The 22122-nt window shown below is 37.9% G+C and overlaps 1 protein-coding gene across 4 annotated transcripts in view; it reads right to left on the bottom strand.

Moving 5' to 3' along the window:
- LOC109076937 (regulatory-associated protein of mTOR-like) overlaps positions 1-20250 on the bottom strand; it is a 128326-nt gene extending 108076 nt beyond the window's left edge. The window contains exons 1-7 of one of the 4 annotated variants that reach the window (XM_042725671.1): positions 19797-20250; positions 9342-9425; positions 9067-9177; positions 6708-6782; positions 6410-6475; positions 5413-5529; positions 4954-5094 (exon numbers count right to left, since the gene is read on the bottom strand). In XM_042725671.1, coding sequence (XP_042581605.1) covers positions 4954-5094; positions 5413-5529; positions 6410-6475; positions 6708-6782; positions 9067-9177; positions 9342-9425; positions 19797-19847 — 645 coding nt within the window. In that variant the 5' untranslated portion in view covers positions 19848-20250. Of the gene's footprint in view, positions 1-4953; positions 5095-5412; positions 5605-6409; positions 6476-6707; positions 6783-9066; positions 9178-9341; positions 9426-19796 lie in introns of all 4 variants that reach the window. The other 3 variants (XM_042725669.1, XM_042725672.1, XM_042725670.1) reach the window with 3 other exon arrangements.
- Positions 20251-22122: the final 1872 nt, after the last annotated feature.

Below are 22122 nucleotides of genomic sequence, written 5' to 3'. Positions count from 1 at the left end.
CTTTTGGGAGACGCATCTCTGACTGATGAAGAGAAAGAGATAAAATGTAGTAGAAATAATCACGTTAAGAATCCGTAGAAGCATAGGACTCTTATTATGTTGTAATGTTTGGTCGACCAATCAGCGGAGATGGGCGTTTCATTCCCGCCCACATGTAGAGATCGAATATTCAAGTTGTTTATTCTTTTTCTGTCCCTGAACATAAAAACAAAAAATTAAGCCAAATTCTTGATTTTTTGTTTTGTTTGAATGAATGAAAAACAAAAAAATGTGCCGTTTTTATTTTTTATTTTTTAGATTTCAATATTAAATCAAAAAACGAATTATACGAAGGTACACGGACCTTTTCAGCTGCGACATTTACCAGTTTCAAGATTGGCAGCATATGAATGTTGAATGACCACACATGAACCCTGTCATAAGTTGATTTGTGCACTCAGATATGCAGATGTTTCTACGATAGATAGATTAATGAGGCCCGGTGTGTTTGTAACAAATGTCAAAACATTTAACGCTATTAAGACACCAAGTGTATCATCATGGTGCACGGCACAGCTGTGAACTGTGTCCATTTTGTGGGATGCAAAAACATTTTTGGATGAAATTCCAACAATAAAATTGAAACTAAATTGTTTGAGTGTTGCTAATAAAATCAGTACATGAATTAATTAATTAATTAATTATTATTATTATTTTTTTTTAGAAATAGTTTTTTTTTAGTTAGAATATTTTTTTATTATGTGAGTTGTATATATGTTATTATAGTTTATTAAGTTACTGTTGCAATTATCAACCATTCACACAATGGGTAGCTAGTTTTGTCTTTTAGTGCTGTAGTAGTCTTTTAAGAAAGTTGTTAACAGTAATTTGTATACAGATATTTGGTTACATTTACGCTGCTTTGCATTGCAGAGGGTTGTTTCAATTTATTCTACATCAGGATCTGACAGTGCAATGAAGTTAGCAGTGGGCCAATCACAGCAGTGGATGTTTACTTCCATTTCTGCAATGGAAAAGGTAACAGATCCTTGAAATTGTACCCTTGAGTGTGTTTCACAAAGAGTAAAACAAGGATGGAAATTTTATTTTTTTACAAATATTTGACTATTTTAGAAAAATAAAAAACTTTGCAAACTTTATAAACTAAGCTCATCGACAGAGGTCGACCGATAGTGGATTTTGCCGATACCGATAGTTAGGTTGCACACTGGCCGATACTGATTATTTAACCGATAGTTTAACTTGGGCAGCGGTCTAAAACAGTTTATTTAATCACCAAATGGACACAAGTTTACTTCAAGAATGAACAATGAGGCATAGATGTTTAAAGTTCAGGGTTTAAAAAAACGGAGCAAACGGAAAGAGTGATCTATATTATAGCTCTATAAATGAAGCATACAGACTTTATTAAAGCCACAGAAAGAAAAACTCAATATACAATTCATTATGTACATTAACAACGATTCGGGGCGAATATAATGTAATTTAATGAAAAACTATGTGAATGGCGCTCTGTGGCGAGGCAAGGTTTTTCTGTCTGCTGCATTTAAATCTGGGTCTGAAGTTTCTCGCTCTGTTCAGCATGCAGCATCACGTGTCTAAACAAATAGCACATGCTGTCAGTGATTTCAACCACTAGAGGCCACTCTCGCATTGTATAATTCTCCGCCACTCCAGTAACAGACACAACCTGGAAAACTATCGGCATGGATTTTTGCCAATAACCGATTGTTCCAGCAATCAATTATTGGTGCCGATTAATCGGCAAAACCGATACATCGGTCGACCTCTACTCAACAAACATAATATAAAAACCTGAAACTAGTTTTCATGACCAATTTTTTAAGGATTGTTTTTAATATATTGACTGGGGCACATGCAAAAGAAAAAAAACCTGGAGGAGTTTTGTCAGTGTCAGGACATATCAACAAGTGCACCGATTATGCAATTGTCTCTTTAGAGGGTTGCACACTCAGTGCAATCCATGGCAGCTCAACTTTGCAACTTAAAGACATGAAGCATCTACTGCTAATGTCTTGTGCCAAACAACATAGGAACATCTTCAGGGGTCTCGCACAGTCCATGACTTGGCAGGTCATTGCAATTTTGGCAGCACAAGGAGGATCAACAGCATATTAAACAGGTGGTCATGTTTTAGCTCATCAGTGTAGTTTTCAATTAAATTAAATTTGTCCCAAATTGTTGTTAATATACATAATAACTTCACCCTAGGCTAAAAGATTTTTAGTCGTCAAATTGTTGTCGTCAGTCCACATGCAAGCACAGTGATAGCCATGGTTTACTACGGTGGCCATACTCCTCTGATGTTCCCTTTAAATCTGGAAATGAGGTAGCCCTTAGGTATCAAAGAGGCAAAATAAAGCTTTATATGGATCTACACACACACTTCAACAGCTGAGGCACAAAGAATGTGGCAAGCCATACAGGCCATTACTCACTACAAGACTGCATCTAAGCCTGTCAACAGCTTTTTACCCGTCTGATATGTTGAAAGACTTCTTTGCACTATTGCATAGAATGCATTTAACAAGACTCCTGGAAAGAACTCTGCTGGTCCTCCTGGTGACCAGGTTCTCTGTCTGTCCAAGGCAGAAGAACTTTATTAGAGCATAATCAAAGTAAAACCTCAAAAAAATTCAAAAAAGACCCCAAAGTAAACTTCAACAAAAATCTTATCCAAGAATATCCTCATAGCAATCTTCAACATTCATCTGAGCCAGGCAACTGTCTCAGTATTCTTTAAGGTGATGACCATCACATGTGTGTAAGAAGAAAATAACGTCCTGCCCTAATGACTATTGTCCCATGGTATTTACACACATACTTATAAAGTTCTTTGAGAGGATTTTCAAAGACCACATTAAGTCTCCCTACATATTCAACACCATAATGGAGAGAGACAGAATACCAAACAAAAAATCCAGAAAAAACACATTATATGAAGGTTAGAGATTGATTTGCATTTCAGTGAGTGAAATAAGTATTTGATCCCCTACCAACTAGCAAGAATTCTGGCTCCCACAAATTGGTTATGTGCCCATGAGGAACACAGATTAGTCCTGCCACTTTAAGAAGTTACTCATAATGTCAGCTCGTTAGGTGTATAAGACACCTGTCCACACAATCTGTATCTTCCATTCCCACCTCTCCCACCACCATGGGCAAGACCAAAGAGCTGTCAAGAGGATGTCAGAGACAAGATTATAGATCTGCACAGGGCTTGAATGGGCTACAAGACCATCAGCAAGAAGCTTGGCAAGAAGGAGACAACTGTTGGTGCAATTATTCGGAAATGGAAGAAATACAAAACAACCATCAATTGGCCTTGGTCTGGAGCTCTGTGCAAGATCTCGCCTCATGGGTTAAGGATGATCATGAGAAAGGTGAGGGATCAGCCCCAAACTACACGGGATGAGCTTGTTAATGATCTTAAGGCAGTTGGGACCACAGTCACCAAGCAAAACATTGGTAACAAACTAAACCACAATGGACTGAAATACTGCAGTGCCCACAAGGTCCCCCTGCTCAAGAAGGCACATGTACAGGCCCGTTTACAGTTTGCCAACGAACATCTAAATGATTCAGAGAAGGCCTGAGAGAAAGTGCTGTGATCAGATGAGACCAAAATTGAGCTCTTTGGCATCAACTCAACTCGCCGTGTTTTGAGGGAGAGAAATGCTGACTATGACCCCAAGAACACCATCCCTACAGTCAAGCACAGAGGTCGAAACATTATGCTTTGGGGCTGTTTTTCTGCTAAGGGTACAGGATGACTTCACCGCATTGAGGGGCAAATGGACGGGGCCATATAACTCAAAATCTTAGATGAAAACCTCCTTCCCTCAGCCAGAACACTGAAGATTGGCCATGTATAAGTCTTCAAGGATTACAATGGCCCAAAACATACCGCCAAGGCAACAAAGGAGTGGCTCAAGAAGAAGCACATTAAAGCCATGGAGGGGCCTAGTCAGTCTCCAGGCCTCAATCCTACAGAAAATCTGTGGAAGGAGCTGAAACTTCGAGTTGCCACACAACAGCCAAGAAACCTTAAAGGGATACTCCACACCAAAATGAAAATTTTGTCATTCATCACTTACCCCCATGTCGTTCCAAACCCATTAAAGCTTCTTTCGTCTTTGGAACACAATTTAAGATATTTTGGATGAAAACTGGGAGGCCTCTGACTGTCCAGACTGCCAAGTAAACAACAGTGTCAAGGTCCATAAAAGGTACGAAAGTTGTCGTCAGAATACTACATCTGCCATCAGACGTGCAATCTGGTTTATATGAAGCGACGGGAACACTTTTTGTAATGAAGAAAACAAAAATAACGACTTTATTCAACAATTCCTTTGTCAACAGTCTTCTCTGTGTCTCTCCATATCACTGTATGCTGCGCATACTCTTCTGTATCATCGGCGCCACAAGGATGTGCTGTTTTCTTTCAAATCAAAGCTAAATACACGTAGAAACAACACATCCTTGTGGCCCCAGTGTAGTGAAGGGGCCACTATACTGACAAAAAGCACCATCTTTTGGATGAGATATTAAACAGAGGTCCTGACTCTTTGTGGTCATTAAAAATCCCAAGATGTCCTTCGAAAAAAGAGTAAGGGTGTAACCCCGGCATCCTGGCCAAATTCTCCCATTGGCCTTTGACCATCATGGCCTCCTAACAATCCCCATACACTGACTGGCTTCATCACTCTGTCTCCTCTCCACCAATAAGCTGGTGTGTGGTGGGCGTTCTTGTGCAATATGGCTGCCCTATATATCCCCTTCTACGTAAAGCGCTTTGAGTGCCCATAAATGTAAGGAATTCTTCTTATTATAATTATTAATTATTATTATAGTTCCAAGAGGTACAGTTCTTACCATTAGAACAGACTTAAGACTGTGATAATGAAGCTGATAAAATTCCAATAAACTTGCCTTTCTCACAATGGGACTTCCATCGTTAATGAGTTGTGCTAGCATCATAGCCACATTATGATCAATGGTGGTAGAATGATCAGTTCTCTCAGCAGAATTCCCCACAAATGTACCCAATGCAAACACAGCTGCACACCGCACCTGCGAATGAGACCAACACAAAGCATAAATGAACCACATAAAAGCCTTGGTTGGGGTTATTGTAGGTAGCCATCTTTTTTGAGCATATATTAAAAGTTATAATTTTAGGTACATATCCAGGTCAGGAATAGACTTGGGAGTACACAGAAAAACAGAGAAAACAAGAAATTTATGTAAGGTTTGTAATGCATTATAGCAGGTTATTGTTCACGGATTAAGTTCTGAATTTGCAAGGCACTGAAAACATAAACCATATAAATACTTGAAAGTCTAAAATAAGTAACATCTACAAGAATTAGACTGGTCAACGTTCAGAACCTCTGCTATAGGATCAGACAGGAGACTGTACAGCTTCTCATGGGCACTATCTCGAACTCCACACCAGCGTGCAGAATCAAAATTCTGCCAGATTCGGCCCAAACAGATTGCCACCCACTGCCTCAGAAGAGAATAAGGGTCATTGAGCTGCTCCAGACAGATTGCAATCAGGTTACCCTGCAGACATGCCTCCTGATGAAAAGAAGATTATTTTTTTTTTAATTATTCTGTAAGTTCTAACCTTGCAAAACAATAATGTGCTGTTCAAAACATCCTATAACATTCATTTTACTTTTCAGGTTTGTCTGTTAACCCTATGGTAAGTTAACTTAAGGTGAGGTAAATTGAGGTAAGCTCACTATATACAACTTTTAGCTGGATTTTCAAGGTCTGTGACAAAATCTGGAGATTGCAGCCAAATCAATGCTTGTTGTGTTGCTGATGCTCATTAGGTATGAGCAGGTCAGCAACATGATCTGAGCCTGTCCCGAGCAGTCACAGATGCTGCAATATTTTCAAACTTGTTTCAAATTATTGCCATGTGATCTTGTAGTGTGTGATACAAAGGCAAGGTGGAAGTAATCTAGCCAATCACAGTGCGGATGATATAAATGGAAAAATCTTGTAATACATTACTTGGTAAATTTATGTGAGAAAACATTTTCTTTTTCACTGTTGGTCAGGACTGCCTCTCGACCAAATGTCTTGTCATTTGTATACCTCCTCAACGTTGTGTTATGTAGTGTGTGCGCTGCTATGACAAAACGATGAGAGATGTCAAGAAACCTTGTTGTGGAGTGTGAAAATCACAGCAATTCAGGTAGTCTTACAGATCTGTAGTGAGAGCTTGCCCTTAGTTTTAATCTTAAGGAATGTATGTGTTGATCCATTGCTAGTCAGTCAGTCAGTCAGTCAGACAGACACAATATGTGCTGATTCTTTGCCACACTCATCACCTTGACCGCCATCTGTTTTTAATTCTGTTTCATCTCTATACCTGTCCTGTGTTGTAGTTGTTGACAATGACAGCAAGGATGAAGACTGCCATGGTTCGATGCTCAGCCTGGATAAAGAATCAGAGTCAACAACTATATCAATGACTTCATTTAATTAACAGTGTCTATCTTATTTTCACTGTTCATCTATGATTTGATTGGTCAAAAGTACACAAAATTCCAACTGAAAAACAGAATAGTCTGAACTCTGCAAATATGGCACAGCAGATTAAGTAAACAAAACAGATTTTGTTTTGAACAAAGTGAAACATGATTCAGTGCCATCTGTAAGATACTCACAGGCATGTCCGGGTCAGCCAGTACTGACAGAAAGTACTTGTGTCCATTGTCTTTTACAAGATCAGCTTGGCATGACTACAGAAAAGAGAAAGAGCAGGAGGGAGAGTAGGCGAGTGTAAAAGAAGGAATTGAAGGAGTGACAAAAATATTACAAAACACCATCCTGACTGCTGACAATAGTTTCTCCCAATCTTGCTGTCTGATATAAACTTCTTACATCTGAGTTTTTTCTGAGACAGAGTTGTAAAACATTTACATACTCCCCAAGTGAAAACTAAACTACAGCACATGAGACACATTGCTGAAACCAATAACACAATAACAGAGCCTGGAATGACCAGAGAGAGACTGATAAAAGCTATTTGTTTCATTTCAAACAGAATGTGTGTTGGAGGATAGTGTGGGCAAGATGGAAAGGGCAAGTTGTACTATCGCCTGCTTGTACTCTACATTTCATCTGGTGATTTTTTAAGTGCCATGTGCTATTGTGAACACACCAGTGACACATACTGACAACTCTATATGATCTAAACAGTTCTGTATATATCTGAAAAGTGTGGGGTAAGAAAGATATTTTTTCTTCAAGGAATTAAGTCTTTTAGTGAGCAAGGACACATTAAATTGATCAAAAGTGACGGTAAAGATTTTGCATTGTTATAGAAAAAAAATCTATTTCAAAATTAAATACTGTTCTTTTGAACTTACTATTCAACACAGAATCCTGAAAAAATGCATCATGTTTTGAGAAAATTTTAAGCAGCACAACCATTTTCAACTGCGATACTAGGAAATGCCACTTGAACACCAAATTAGTACATTGATTTCTAAAGCATCATGTGATTAAAGGGATAATTCACCCCAAAATGAAAATTCTGTCATCATTTACTCACCCTTAAAGGGGTCATATGATGCTTTTTTTAAAGATCATTATTATGTATATTTGGTGTAACAGAATATGTTGACATGTTCAAAAAACACATTATTTTTCAAATACTGTACATTATTGTAGGTCCTCTATGCCCCACCTCTCTCAAACGCATTGTTTTCTACAAAGTCCCTCCCTTCTAACAAGCAGAGTTGTGAAGAGCTGTGCATCTGGATCTCTTTGCTCAAAATAAAACAGAATGTACCGTTTCAGTTTAGTCCTAAAATCTGACAGTTCAGATTAGGTATAGTAACAGGGTATTGTTTACAGGCTGAGTTTGGCCTTTAATTTAATTTCAATTTCAGTTGCTGTTGAATTTGATAAGCCAATCATAAGATTTTTCCTATCTTTCTTTAAAGAAAAATATGTTTTCAGTAGCCAGATCAGCAGCATTAGAGTGTGTTTTGATTTGAGTGCTGCAGTCTCTGTGAGGGATGTGCGTGAATGGTCATCTATCTCTGCAGGTGTCTTAACCACTACAGTCAGAGACAGATGGCAAACCACTTTCATTTCCACTGCCCTTCCAGACTCCAATGTAAAAATACAAATGGAGTGCAAAAATACACTCTGAATGTTCAAAGAATGTCTTCTATGACAAACAAAATCATATTAATTTCATTAAAATTACAAATCTTTTGAATTAACATGCACAGATGAATAGTTCAATAGACCAGGAATGTGCACTAAAAAGAGAATAGGAACAATTTTGATTTTATGTGGATTTTTTGTTTTGTTTTATTATTTAGAGATCAAAATCAATATAGCCTTTCCAAATCAGTTAAAACAAACACAAAACAACAACAACAACAAAAATAAAAATTGCAACCGAAGATTTTGGTCTAATGAACAATGCATCAGTTCTTTTTTATTCTATAGAAAGCTTGGAGTTGTTTTAAAAATAAAATAAAATTTATCTGAAATTACTTTCTGTTGATATCCATACACATCCATGCTGATTGGATAAAAGTAAACCGCCAAACAGCTACTTTTTTTTTTTTTTCGGCTGCATTATGTGATGCCTACTTTTCACCATCCAGTCAGTTACTGATGGATAAAATTCGACCTATCCAAGATGTTTTTTTTTTTTTTTTTTTTTGTGAATTTCCTGTTTCACTTAGAAGTATGATGCATTATGGAAGTAGAATTCTAATAGCATTTGAATTCACACTGACATTAAGCATCTGTGCTAATCAGAATGTTTCTGATGTTTACAGTTCAAGTCTCTCAGAAAAGCTCTTAGATATAGCAAAATAAAAAACAGAAGAGAAATAAACAAAGAACGTTCAAATGGAATACACACTTCTGAGATCATAAAAAGCACTTTCATCTGTTTACTTTCTTTGTCTTTCTTTTGGTGAACATTTAGTTAAAACTGCTGACAGGAGTTTAACTGGGACTCATGTGAGTCATCAAGAGGTAAAATGGTTTACGTACACTATCTACAGCCAAGATCTTTGCCCATATGAAGACCAAAATAGGCCTGAGCTCTCTTGCTGAACTCTGCAACAGTTTTAACACATACGGAAAAATCCCCACTGAAAGAGCCTGCAGAGAGGAGAGTGAGAGGAAGAGTCAGAGTAAGAGGGAAAAAAAAATTAGGATTGCGCAAGGTAACTGTACATTTTCTGCCATTTAACCATACTGTGCATAGTTTACCTAATATACTGAAATAATGAAAGTAAAAAACAAATGTTAGTTATGTATCTCACCAAACTGACGGCCCAAGGGCCCAGGTCCAGAAATTGCCTCAACAAATCCAGGGCCCTCCGTCTGTGTACCTGGCTTAAGAGGACCTGAGAGAAACCACATGGAAAACATTAATCCGATGTTGCACTCTCTTCCATAGCCAGTGGAGTCAGTGAAGAGTGGATGACATTGATATGTGTGTCAGTGTGTGACTCTACAACAGGCTCAAACAGATGAAACACTCCATTGACCCACTGGAGATTATGTTTACAGCATAAGTTGTTATGGCCCCTTAAGGAATATTAGGTATTTAAAACACCTCACACCTACAGGAATCACACCAAATGCCCCACACCCATGCAAACACAAAAACAGAACCACAATGGAAACAACTAATATAATCATTTTGAACAGGTGCTCAGGCTCACATACACTCCTTGCAGGCTGGCACAAGCTAATGACTTCCCACCTGTGTGTGTACATCTATGACTAGAGTGGTTTGTGTGTGATTCATTAACATTTATGTATGCACTGTAAACCCTAAAGCTCAAAATAGTTATTTGGTTTGAGTAAAGCAAACAAACATGAGTATTTAGAACTTTCTTTTTCTTTTCAGTTCAAATTTGGTCATCTGAATTGTTTGACTGTTTTGAGTTAAATGACTCTGTGTGGAAATTGCAGTAATATTTCAAGGAAAAACAAAAACCCGAACGATGACCAGCGTTTTACGTCATCACGCATTCCGAACATTTAAAGGGACCGCGATCCCTGAACAGTTATGCAGAAACACAGTGTACAGAACTACACTTAATAACAAAGATGAATTGTCTGTCACATTCACTACATCTGTTTCTTTTAATTTAGACAAACTTACATTTAACTGAAACTGGGCTGGGAATTCTATATTCGGGTTTGTGTTATTAATAAAAGGGGTGGTCACATTAAATTTTAGGTATGCAAAATTATGAATGAGATTAACAGGATATGAAGCCATGCACCAGGGCTTCTGTTTTCAATGAAAACAAACAAACAAACCTATACCAGTCAAACATCTTGACAAACCTACATAATTCTTGCAATTTTCTACATTTTACATAGAGAAAAAATGATCAAAACCATCTTTGTTACAACAATACAATGCTCAATACAATACAGTCCTCATGCCATTTCTCAAACCATAGGTGCCATTATAAAAAATAACAATCTATATTTCTCAGAATCACCTTTGTTTTATGTTTTAAAGCTATTTTAATAATATTAATAACCATGCAAAATAATATTAAGTGTAATATGATTTAAAATGAACACCAGTTTCTGGAGGTTGATGAGGGGATATTTAAGCTTTGAGGGATATGTGCATAAAATAATAAATACATTCTGAAACAATAATGTCTATGTCTAGATGCAATTAAAATAGTACTTACTGACTTGCCATGTATGTTGGGAACTTGATATTGTTTTGTAGAAAAAAAAAATCATAGGATGGCACATTATTTATTATTATTATTATTATTATTATTATTATTATTATTATTATTATTATTATTTGTTTTAAGCATTGAAGCATAAGCCTTTTTAGATCAAAATATCTGAGATCATAAGAAGCAAAAAAGGAGTTACGTGTAAACAGATTTTTAGTCTTAAATAGCAGTTTTTGTTTTCTACGCCAGCATTTTAAAACACTGTATAAGTGTGGATGTATTTAAAGCATCTAGATACTGTGATACAAACTCTCAGCATGGTGAGGGGGTCCGGATATAGGCCTGCCCAGAGACAGAGCCGTGCTGTGTGTAAGGAGCACAACAGAAGGACTTCTCACCTCGATGCCCACACATAAACACGCACAAACTCCAAAACGCCTGCAATCTCCTGCCAAAACAAAATGCCACCCTACCATAAAGGTATTAATAGATCACAGGGTCACGTCAAATCATGGACTGTGACAATTCTCAGCATGCACCTTGGCCATAACAGGGCCTTCCTTAATACCCTGAGAAATACCTATGGACAGAAGGAAGGAAGGAAGGAAGGAAGGGAGGAAGGAGGGAGGGAGAGAGATGAAAGATCAGAGAGAAGTGGAAGGAATATGAGGGAGGTTGGTTTTTTCTGACTCTGGCCAAATGGAAGATTACTCAGCACTTACAAGGTTCTACACGCATACACACGTGTGTAAAAGTGTGACTGGCTTCTGAGTTTAAGATAAGTGTGAAAATCTGAGCCCATCTGCGAAGAGTCAAGACCTCTCAAAAAGATGCACAGAAATATTACAAGAACTCATTCTGACGCAACACAAGCATCAGGAAACAATAATTCTCACAAATCACAAAGCATTACATAACAGTTTACATTTTGTCAGTTTTGTGCATTCCCTGCACAGAACTCACAATACTGTCGTTTATAGTGCCAAGCTTTATTGTCTGAGCTAAAGGAACACATAGGCTACATCAAGAATTTAGAGTATTTGAACACTTAAATTAAATTATTTATTTTGAAAGCTTATTACTCAAGAAATTGTGAACAGTACACTGTAAAAGACATCAAACATTCAGAAGTCCAAACAATTTTGTGTGTATTAGAGATGAATATTAAACAATATAAAATAAACTGTGTGGATGTGTTCATAAGAGCAATAAGTAAGTGTTCGTTAATAAAACAACAACAAAAACAGTTTATGTGCGTGGGAGAACCAGATATATATATATATATATATATATATATATATATATATATATATATATATATATATATATATATAGTTTTAATAATCATTCTAATTCTGTGAGAATAGCTCAAACCACAGCAAGAAATAGCAAACATAAGACATAAGACATAACTGCGTCGTGTGATTATAATAAACAGAATGTTATTGTTTGCTGATGTAGGCGCTAATATAGTAAATCGTCAGTTACTGTTCTTGGTGTGAACAGGCCTTTATACCATAACCCTGAGTCTCATGAGGTTGACACCAGCCCAAGAGAGAAGAATCATGGGACATGTAGTTCTGCTTGGGGGTGTCAATGGAATTCAGGGTAGTGCGGCAGTGTGACTACAGCACCAGGGAGCTGGACCACAAAACCCTACAGTTAGTCACTTGTACACACTTTTTGTGTATTTTTTACTCATTCACACATCCCTTAGTAGTACTGTCTCTGCAGTCAATATCTTTCTTTCTCTATGCTTCAGAGTTTTATTTGCTTTTATTGCTGTCAGAGGAGTGAACTTCACATCCTGCTGAATAAGCCCAAACAGGAGACACTGTAATATAAAATACATAAGCCCAAACAGGAGACACTGTAATATAAAATACATTGTACATAAATACAAGCAACGCAAAGCATTGCTGTGCTAAACTAAGCATTTTAAGTGTTAAACCAATGATTTATTAGAATTAAAGACAATTTCCTTTAATGTAGTGATAGGCTAAATTTCTCATCAATAGCTGCGTTTCCACTGTCGGGCTTAAAGCGGGCGTGCTAGTGCGTGCCAGGGCCAGTCGCGTTTCCACTGTCACTTCCAGGGCTTGATCATGCCTCGTCGGGGCTTCCTCTGGGCCAACGGCCAGGGTTTTTTGGCCCGACGAAAACCTTGGGCCAAAGCAGGCCAGGTGGGGCTAGAGAAGTGGTTATGAACAAAGGCGGAGTTTCTCCGCGAGAGCATCAGAGCCGCGGATCATTTCAGAGAAATAACAGCTATAACATCAACATTAAAAACTTTTTAAAATAAGCTGAGCTCAAAACTCACTTTCAGTCAGCAGCGAGTGTTTGAAACAACGCGATCCGATGTGGATTATATAATCATCATAAAAGGCAGAAATATTTATAAGCGATGTAAAAGACTATGCACGCTAAACATTAACGTTACCATAATAAATGGTAAATGCAACCACTTGGAGAAATCAGACGTCAGCTTCTTATTCTCTATCACAATTGTGTATTTATTTAGTACCATATTTTATCTGTCATAAGTCTCGTCTCGAGAGTTTAGCTCCATGTAGCATGTCATCAAAATATAATAATGATTTTTGTTCGGGAGCTTTTATAAAAATGAAAGTTATTATCATTCTTCTAAATGTGACGTATAAAGGCTACTGTGACTACAAATAAACAGAAACAGTCTTGACTGAATAAGCAGGCTATTTTCATAAGCGTTAAAAATAAATAAATAAAATAGAAATACATTTAATTCTGTGTGATTAATTTTGAGTCCTGATAAATTAATTAATTATGCTCAATGTATCACTAATAGTAAAACATCGATGCTTTTGAATTTGAATATTTAACAAAGCATGCAAACAAAAGGCCGCTGTTATCATGTTCGTTTTGTGATCGCGCTAGTTCCAGTGACTTATTTCTGATTATTTTTCTGATAACTTGTCTTTGTTGGTAAAATGATGGGGTTGCGTGACGTTGTTCCCGAGAGGCGTGTAAAGGGCGGGTTTTAGTGACGCGCAGCGGAGCTTCTGGCCCGACTGTGGAAACGCTGCGCTATTCTGGCCTCGTGCTACTGGCCCAAGGCTATTAGCCCCGCCCGGCCCGTTTTAAGCCCTGGCTCGTACTGGCCCAACAGTGGAAAAGCGGCTAATGTTCACATTCAGTTTTGTGGATGAATTTAGATTACCCTTTGCAGCAGAACTACCACATGGAGACGTGCCAAACATTGTAATTGTTACTTACCTTACAGTTTTACTCAAAGTACAACAACAAATTTCAAGAAACAAGAAACGGAGGTCACGTGACCCACCGATAGCAATGGCGGTGTAGTTTGATTGCTCTCAGACTCGGTATCCTGAATTTATCTGTTCTCAGTAAACCACCAACGTTTGATTCGTTTTTGATTACTTTGCTAACGGGGCAACAAATAAGAATGGCAAAACGTCAATTAACACTGGCTTCCCCGGAGAAAAAGCGAGTTAAAGACCCTAATTGTGTTCCTGAGGGGGGACTTTGCGCCATTGTTGCTGACGAGCTAAAGATGCACCTCAGCTTAATTAGAGAGATATTTAAAGAAGAATTCGCCCCGATTGCGAAGAGGCTTGGAGGTTTGGAAGAGGACTTTCGTCGGATAAGAAATAATTTTGACAACATGCAGGCAGCCCTCCGTAACGCAAAAAAAGAAACTGTGGAGATTAAGCTAGCGGTGGACTCCCTTCAGGAAAAGTTGGCAAGAATCGAAGATAAAAGTCGCCAGTCCAATATCCGTCTAGTAGGGCTAAAAGAGGGTGTGGAAGGAGATGACCCTCTGCGATTTATACAAAATCAGCTCCCTAAATGGATTCCCTCCCTTGCCGGAAAAGTAATGGAGATTGAAAGAGCCCACCGTATATATAGCGGCGAACGGCCAAAAACAACCCCTCGTACATTCATCTTCAAGTTGCTACGTTATCAATATCGGAATGCAATCCTGAATGAAGCCCGTGCCACTGGACAAATTCTTCATATGGGAACGCCGCTGCTTTTCTTCCCAGACTACAGCACCCATACTTCGGCTAAGAGGAGAACGATGTCATCGGCGAGAAAGAAGCTAACTCAGCTGGGAATAACGTCCTTTTTGCTTTACCCCGCGGTTGTGAAAGTTACTCATCGAGGGAAGATTTCACTTCTTGAGACACCAGCGGAGGTTGAAAAGTTCGCTCTCAATCTGGATCCCGCCGTAAAATCTTTTTGAAGGGAGCTGTATCGGCGGTGTCACGAGAATCTGAGGTGAATGAAGATGAATCTGCAGTTCCTATGGAGGACCTTACTGAGAAAATTTGATTGTCTTTTCATCCGGAAAATGACCGGGTTGGGTGATGACGGACGAGCCGCACTGCTAAATTGGCCGCGTATCCAAATAATGTTACTTCAGGGCAGGTAGAAGAGTGCGTTCCAACTCTTTGCTTACTGCCCATTTTGTTACTGTTCTTGTTTTTCTTTTTGTTTTATGCCCAAGACCGTCCAAGTAAGTTTAACCTGTATTATGCATGTTTTTTTATGCGTAATGTTTGTATGTTTATAAACATGTACGTGTATGCATTTGTTCTGATCACCGTTATCTTTCCGGGGGATCACCGCTATATTCTCTTCCCACCTCAGTTCTGGCTGGTCTACTCTTCCTTAGTAATATATGGCTATAAATATATTGTCGTGGAACGTCAATGGGTTAAATAGCCCTGTTAAACGAACTAAATGCTTAGATTACCTAAAATGCGAAAATGTCCATCTCGCCCTTATACAAGAGTCTCATTTGAAAGCAGCTGACGTGCATCGCTTTCAAAATAGGTACTTTAAAGTGATATGCTCCTCTTCGGCCGCCAACAAAACTAAAGGAGTGCTGATTGTGTCTAAGCGTAATTTTGATTTCTCAATTATAAGATCGGGTGGAGATACAGAAGGCCGAATCACTTATGCTGTTGGTTCCGTAAATAATACTAAATATGCTTTTGTGTCTGTATATGCACCCACCGAGGGTGATCCCTTATTTTTTCAAGAACTATTACGTTTAGTTGTGAGTTTAGAGGACTGTCTTGTGGTGCTAATTTTAAAACTTAATACTACCCCCAACCACAAATAACACATACCTCAAACCCCTAATCAATAATCAATAATTTCTAAATTCATTAATTCAGGCATTGCAGCACACTAACATATGTGACGTCTGGCGTTTACAAAATGATGGTGTTAAGGATTATAAATTTTTTTCAGCTCGTCATAAGAGCTATTCAAGGATTGATTATTTACTTATGTCCCCTTCTCTTATTCCCTTTATTAGTAAAGTTAATATTCTGCCACTTCTTTTATCGGATCATTCTCCAGTACTTACATCTTTAACCGCGGTATCGTTGGGCTCCAGGCACAATCGCTGGAGATTCGAGACCTCCCTATTACAAGACTGTACATTTGTGGATGAACTACGCAGCTCCTTGAAAGAGTTTTTGCAGATCAACAAAGATTCAGTCTCTAACCCCCAGGTATTGTGGCAAACCACTAAATGTTTTATTAGGGGTAAATGTATAAGATTTTCATCCTTTAATAAAAAGCGTAGAGAGAGCCGTAAAATTGAATTAGAAAATCAAATCAGTTTACTAGAGAAAGAACTAAAACGTAAATTTTGCAAATCTAAAGCTAAAGAAATTAAAGTTCTTAAATCAGAATTAAAATCTTTATATTTACATCGAGCAGAATTCATCATTCATCGTACAAGACATTCTTATTATTTCCATGGAGAGCGCTCTTCTAAGCTGTTGGTTTTGAGGCTGAAAGATGCTAAATCTAAGGCCAGTATATCAGCTATAAGGCATGAGGGTACAGTATATACTCAACCTAAGGACGTAAATAGGACATTTGAATCCTATTATAAACATTTGTATACTTCCGAATCCAGCACTGACCCAACTAATTTTGATTTATTCCTTAAACATCTAAATCTTCCTAAATTAAATGACTCTCAATGCAATATATTAGATAGCCCATTGACAGTCGGGGAATTAAAATCGGCCCTGGATTCCATGAGCACTAATAAGGCCCCTGGGTTAGATGAGATTCCCCCAGAGTTACTAAAGATATTATGGGATATAGTAGCACCCTTGATTCTCAACTCTCTTAACTTTGCTTTAGAAACAGGTGCTTTACACAGGGACCAAAACACAGCTTTAATAGTTTTGCTGCTGAAAAAAGGGAAGGACCCACTTGAATGCTCTAGTTATAGGCCAATTAGCCTTCTGTCCACAGATTCTAAGCTGATGGCAAAAGTTTTGGCCCTAAGATTGAATAGATGTGTAGGAGACTTGATAAGCCATGATCAATCGGGTTTTATAAGGGGGAGATTTGCAGCAGACAATATACGTAGGCTTCTTCATATTGTGCAACGAGCAGACTCCTATACAGCTTCTTCTGCAGTCCTTTCTCTGGATGCAGAGAAAGCTTTTGACCGAATTGAGTGGAATTTTCTGTGGTCTGTCCTAGAGCATTTTGGATTTGGCTCTTTTTTCTTGCGAGCTGTCAAAACTATTTATTTTAATTGTTCAGCCAGGGTACTTACTGGTTCTTCTATTTCTCCTTCCTTCTGTCTTGGCAGGGGCACTCGTCAGGGATGTCCCGTCACCCTTGCTTTTTAATTTATCATTGGAGCCTCTGGCCCAAGCGATTAGACAATGCCCTGCAATAGCACCTATAAGCTGTATGAATACGTCCCATAAAATTTCACTCTATGCTGATGACGTTTTGTTGTATGTATCAAACATCGCAGATTCGGTTAACGAATGCTTAAAATTATTTGATACATTCGGTAAACTGTCCAGTTATAAAATTAACTGGATCAAATCAGTACTTCTGCCCCTCAATCTAGCTGCCAAATCAGAGATTCAGGCCTTACCTAATATGATTCCTGTTAATGACCAGTTTAATTATCTTGGAATTAGAGTTTTTCCTTCATTATCTCGCATCTCCAAGTGGAACTATCAGTCTCTCCTTGATAAGATCACGAGTAATCTTCTCTGTTGGTCTCCACTCTGCTTGGCGCTGCATGGTACGATAGCCACTATTAAGAACAAAATACCAACAATTAATAATTTTTTATTTTCAGTGTTACCTCAGGCACCACCTATTGATTATTTCAAAAAGCTTAATACAACAGTAACAAAATTCTTATGGAATAATAAAAGGCCTAGAATTTGACTTAAATCTATGCACCGGCTAAAACCTCATGGTGGCTTATCCCTACAAGATTTTTGTTCCTATTATCTAGCATACCAAATGAGGCCGCTTAGGACTTGGATGGATGCTGACTCCCCTGTGCCATGGCGGGCCCTAGAAGCTAATATTATTTACCCATTACGTCTACAAGATTTATCCTTTACTAATGTATCGAAGAAAGCGCTGGAAAAGTTTGGCTCAATTATAAGTAATTCTATTAAAATCTGGAAAGCAGCAGAAAAAATTATGGGACTTTCAAATCTCTACTGTGAATCTACCCCCATATGGCATCATAATAATCTTTGTACTGGTAACAAACCGTTCGTTTCTAAATGCTGGGTTGAATTAGGTATTTACACTTTAAAAGATCTATACAATGATTATGGGCTCAAGTCTTTTCAGATTCTAAAAGATGAATTCTCTCTCCCAGGATTCTCCTTTTTCTTGTACTTAAGATTGAGATCTGCATTGAAAGCATATGGTGTACCCTGGTCGACTAAACTATCTCCTCATCCTATGATAAACTAGATAGATTCTAGCATGGATTCTAGAGGTATAGTGAGTATAATTTATAAATCGCTTGTGGTGCGACAGTACTCAAATATTCCGATTGAGAGCTTCTGGGAGAGAGAACTTAACACTCTGATTGACTGGGACATTGTCTGGAGAAATTGTTTTGCTACCTCAAAGAACCCAGCACATCCAATGATTCATTATAAGTTAATCTATAAGGCGTATGCCATCCCCTGTTTATTATATAATATGTCACCTATGCAGCAGTGCAAGCCAAGGTACATATATGCATATGTTCTGGGAGTGTTCTAGAATTGAGATGTTTTGATCCTCGGTGCAGGACATATTGACTGATCTTCTAAAGACTCAGATCCAAAAGGATCCACTGCTTTTTCTTTTGTTGGATGATTCCTTGCTATCACTGTCTGTCAATCAGATGAGGATTTTGCCTGCTGCCCTCACTGCTGCCAAAAAGGTTATCCTGAAACTTTGGTTTGAGCCATCTATCCCATCTACGTCTACGTGGATGTCCTATCTGCTGGACATTGCTCTTTTGGAGTGTACCACAGCTAAAGTGCATGGCGCCACCAGAAGGACAGTACAGTTTTGGTTGGACCTTGTTGAGACTTTATCAGACCTCTTGAAATCTTGAGAGGTATTAGTTATACCTCTAAACAAGGAATTCCCCTCTCTCTCTCTCTCTCTCTCTTTCTCTTTTTTCCCCCCGCTTCTTATCTCTGTATCTTATGAATGTGGGCAGATCTTGGGCTTTGTTGTAAATAGTTATAAATCTAAACTGTTTAAGAAATAAAGAATCAAAAAAAGAAACAAGAAACAATTTTTTCCCTTACAATCAAATCAACTTTAAAACTTCAACTATTCTGAAAAATAATTAATACTGTATTGTATGCTATATTTGTTTCTTGCATCTAGCATGCCATTTGTAACAAGAAAAACTTTGATGAAAAAGTTCATCAAAGATATTTTTGCTTATTTTAATATTGTGCCATATTTTCATAATCGAATATTGAATTAAATGTATTCATAATAAATATTTCTCTCAACTCATCTGCCATTTTTGGACAAATGTTTTGACTTGTTGCACTCTGGGGTTGTCTCCTCTGTAAAGCAAAAATGTAACGCTATCTTGGAATTTAGCAGAATGATGTTGCTTTCAATCTTTTGGAAACCACTTCATGTCAGCAGTGTGCCTACAATCACTAAAAATGCTTTCAAGGTATGCAGTTCACTAGATTTTGAAATGGAGCTATTGAGAAAACATTTGTTGTAAGTTACCTGCAGGACAATGGGCAGCTGCTCCGGTGGGTTTCTGTTCTCCACGCCCATTGTCAGCCACACCTCAAAGGCTGTCAGCTGCTCAGCAAAGAATGGTCTATGCTGTGGATATAAAACAAATTGTCAGAAAAGTAAACACACACACAAATGCAGTGAGCACTGATACAGGGTTTAAGTGGAAGAGCACTTTAAATCAAACAAATCTGTGTACATAAGTGATCGAGATGGCTGTATTGATCCCAGTAGAATTACATAACTCTTGCATAACACTTTCTCTCCTGCCCCATTAATTAATTACTCACCTTGCCCATCTCAAATGAGCCTGTTCACTTTCTGTGTGAATGTAAGTAGGCAGATGGGTCTTGACTCTGTATTTTTTGGGTGTTTTTACATTTATTAATACTACAAAACAAGAAACATAAATCCAGGCTGGCCTCTGCCTCTCAGCTTTTACATGCATAATAATATTCCAATATTAATTTGGAGAATTTGGTCACTTTGCAATTATGTAAGCACTAATTCAATCACCATGCCAATATTCTGGTTTCTAGAAATCTAAACAAGATGGTAAATATCTGTGTAAATACTTTTTAGGTCACTTATTCATCATAATTTAACATTTATTTATATATGTGGATGTCCAAAGAAAGGGAATTCAGAGTGATATTAGATACAGTTAGGGAAAAGAAGAAACATTTTGGAAGAGGAGACAAACATTTAACAGTGCTACATTTCTCAGGACCTATATTTTGCAATTCTTCAAACACTGGTGTATTAAGGTCATGAACGAGAATTGGTAATCGGATCAAATTACTAGTTAAAACAGAAATGAACCACAGTAAATGCATATTTAGTATTTAAAAAAGACCTGCAGGCCATCCAAGAGGAACGTGAGGTTGGGACAGTCACAGACCTCCTGGTTTTCATCCAAAATATCTTAAGTGGTGTTTATGAAGATGAACAAAGCTTTTACGGATTTGGAATGAGATGGGGGTAAGTGATTAATGACAAAATTTTCATTTTGGTGTGGAGTATCCCTTTAACACCTTGTGAAGTGGAGGGCTGAGTGTTTGTAATAAGTTCATCATCAAGATGTTTTTAACTTCATACTGCTTCCATGTCCGGAATGGGTCCTATCCATAATATTGTTTTCTCCAGTTCAAAAGTTATCTCATCTGAATCAGAAGATAAATATGCACAGATCAAGTAAGGACAATTAAAATAGTCCAAAAAAGTTAACCAATATGTTGGTGAATTTTGTTCTGAGAGGACAACAGAGATATAACTTTTCACAGAATTGGCGGTTTAAAGTTAAACACCCTGATGTTTTTTTTTTTCTTGTTTATACAAACATGTAGCGTTTCACTTCACAAGATGTTAATTGATCAACTTAGTAGTGGGGATAACTGTTCTGCTTTTATCAGTTGTTTGAACTCTTATTCTGATGCCACCCATTCACTGCAGAGAATTCATTGTTGAAAAAGTAATGTAATGCTAATCTATTCAGATGAAGAAACAAACTCATCTACATCTCAGATCGCCTGTGGATAAGTTTGTTTTCTTTTTCTTTAACTTATTCAATGTACAGTTTCTGGAATATTAGCATACTGTATTGTAGTATTTGGACCAATCAGACAATTTTTCATTAGATTGAACAAATCAGTTATTCATTAGATTAACAAATAATCACAGACTCAGACATGGAGACATGGAAATGGCAAAAAGTGCACAAAAATCCTACAGGAAATTCAAAATAACTTACTTCCTGTTGGGTTTTGGATTTTGTACCAAGAGACTTAATGGTGTGCTACACGTGTGTACCAATTTTCATGCATGTACATGAAACGTAGCTCGAGGCACATTCCGTTAAAATTGATTAGGTGGCGCTATCGAGCCATTTTGCCACACCCACTTCTGAAACCTATATCAGATGTAAATTTTCGCCAGTTCTGATGCGTGTGCTAAGTATCGTGAGTTTTGGAGCATGTTTAGGCCCTCAAAAATGCGACTCATTGCAGAGAAGAAGACAAAGAAGAAGAAGAAGAAACGGAGCAATTCCAATAGGGTCCTCTCACTGCAGTGCTCGGTCCCTAATAAACACAGCAATTCCAATAGGGTCCTCGCACTGCAGCGCTCAGGCCCTAATAAACACAGCAATTCCAAGAGGGTCCTCGCACCACCGGTGTTCGGGCCCTAATTAAAGCTGCAAGCAGCGATGAACGGGCCCTCGCACCCGGGCTCACCGCCAGCGGGTGGCTTTAGTAAAACAGCGAACTGCGATAAATATGCATTTAATGTGGTAAATATAAGAGGAAAATTGTCAAAG

The sequence above is a fragment of the Cyprinus carpio genome, chromosome B6 (genome assembly GCF_018340385.1).
Source record: "Cyprinus carpio isolate SPL01 chromosome B6, ASM1834038v1, whole genome shotgun sequence".
In the NCBI taxonomy this organism is placed as follows: domain Eukaryota; kingdom Metazoa; phylum Chordata; class Actinopteri; order Cypriniformes; family Cyprinidae; genus Cyprinus; species Cyprinus carpio.
The sequence above is the reverse complement of the archived record's forward strand: the minus strand, read 5'-3'. Positions and strand labels throughout refer to the sequence as shown.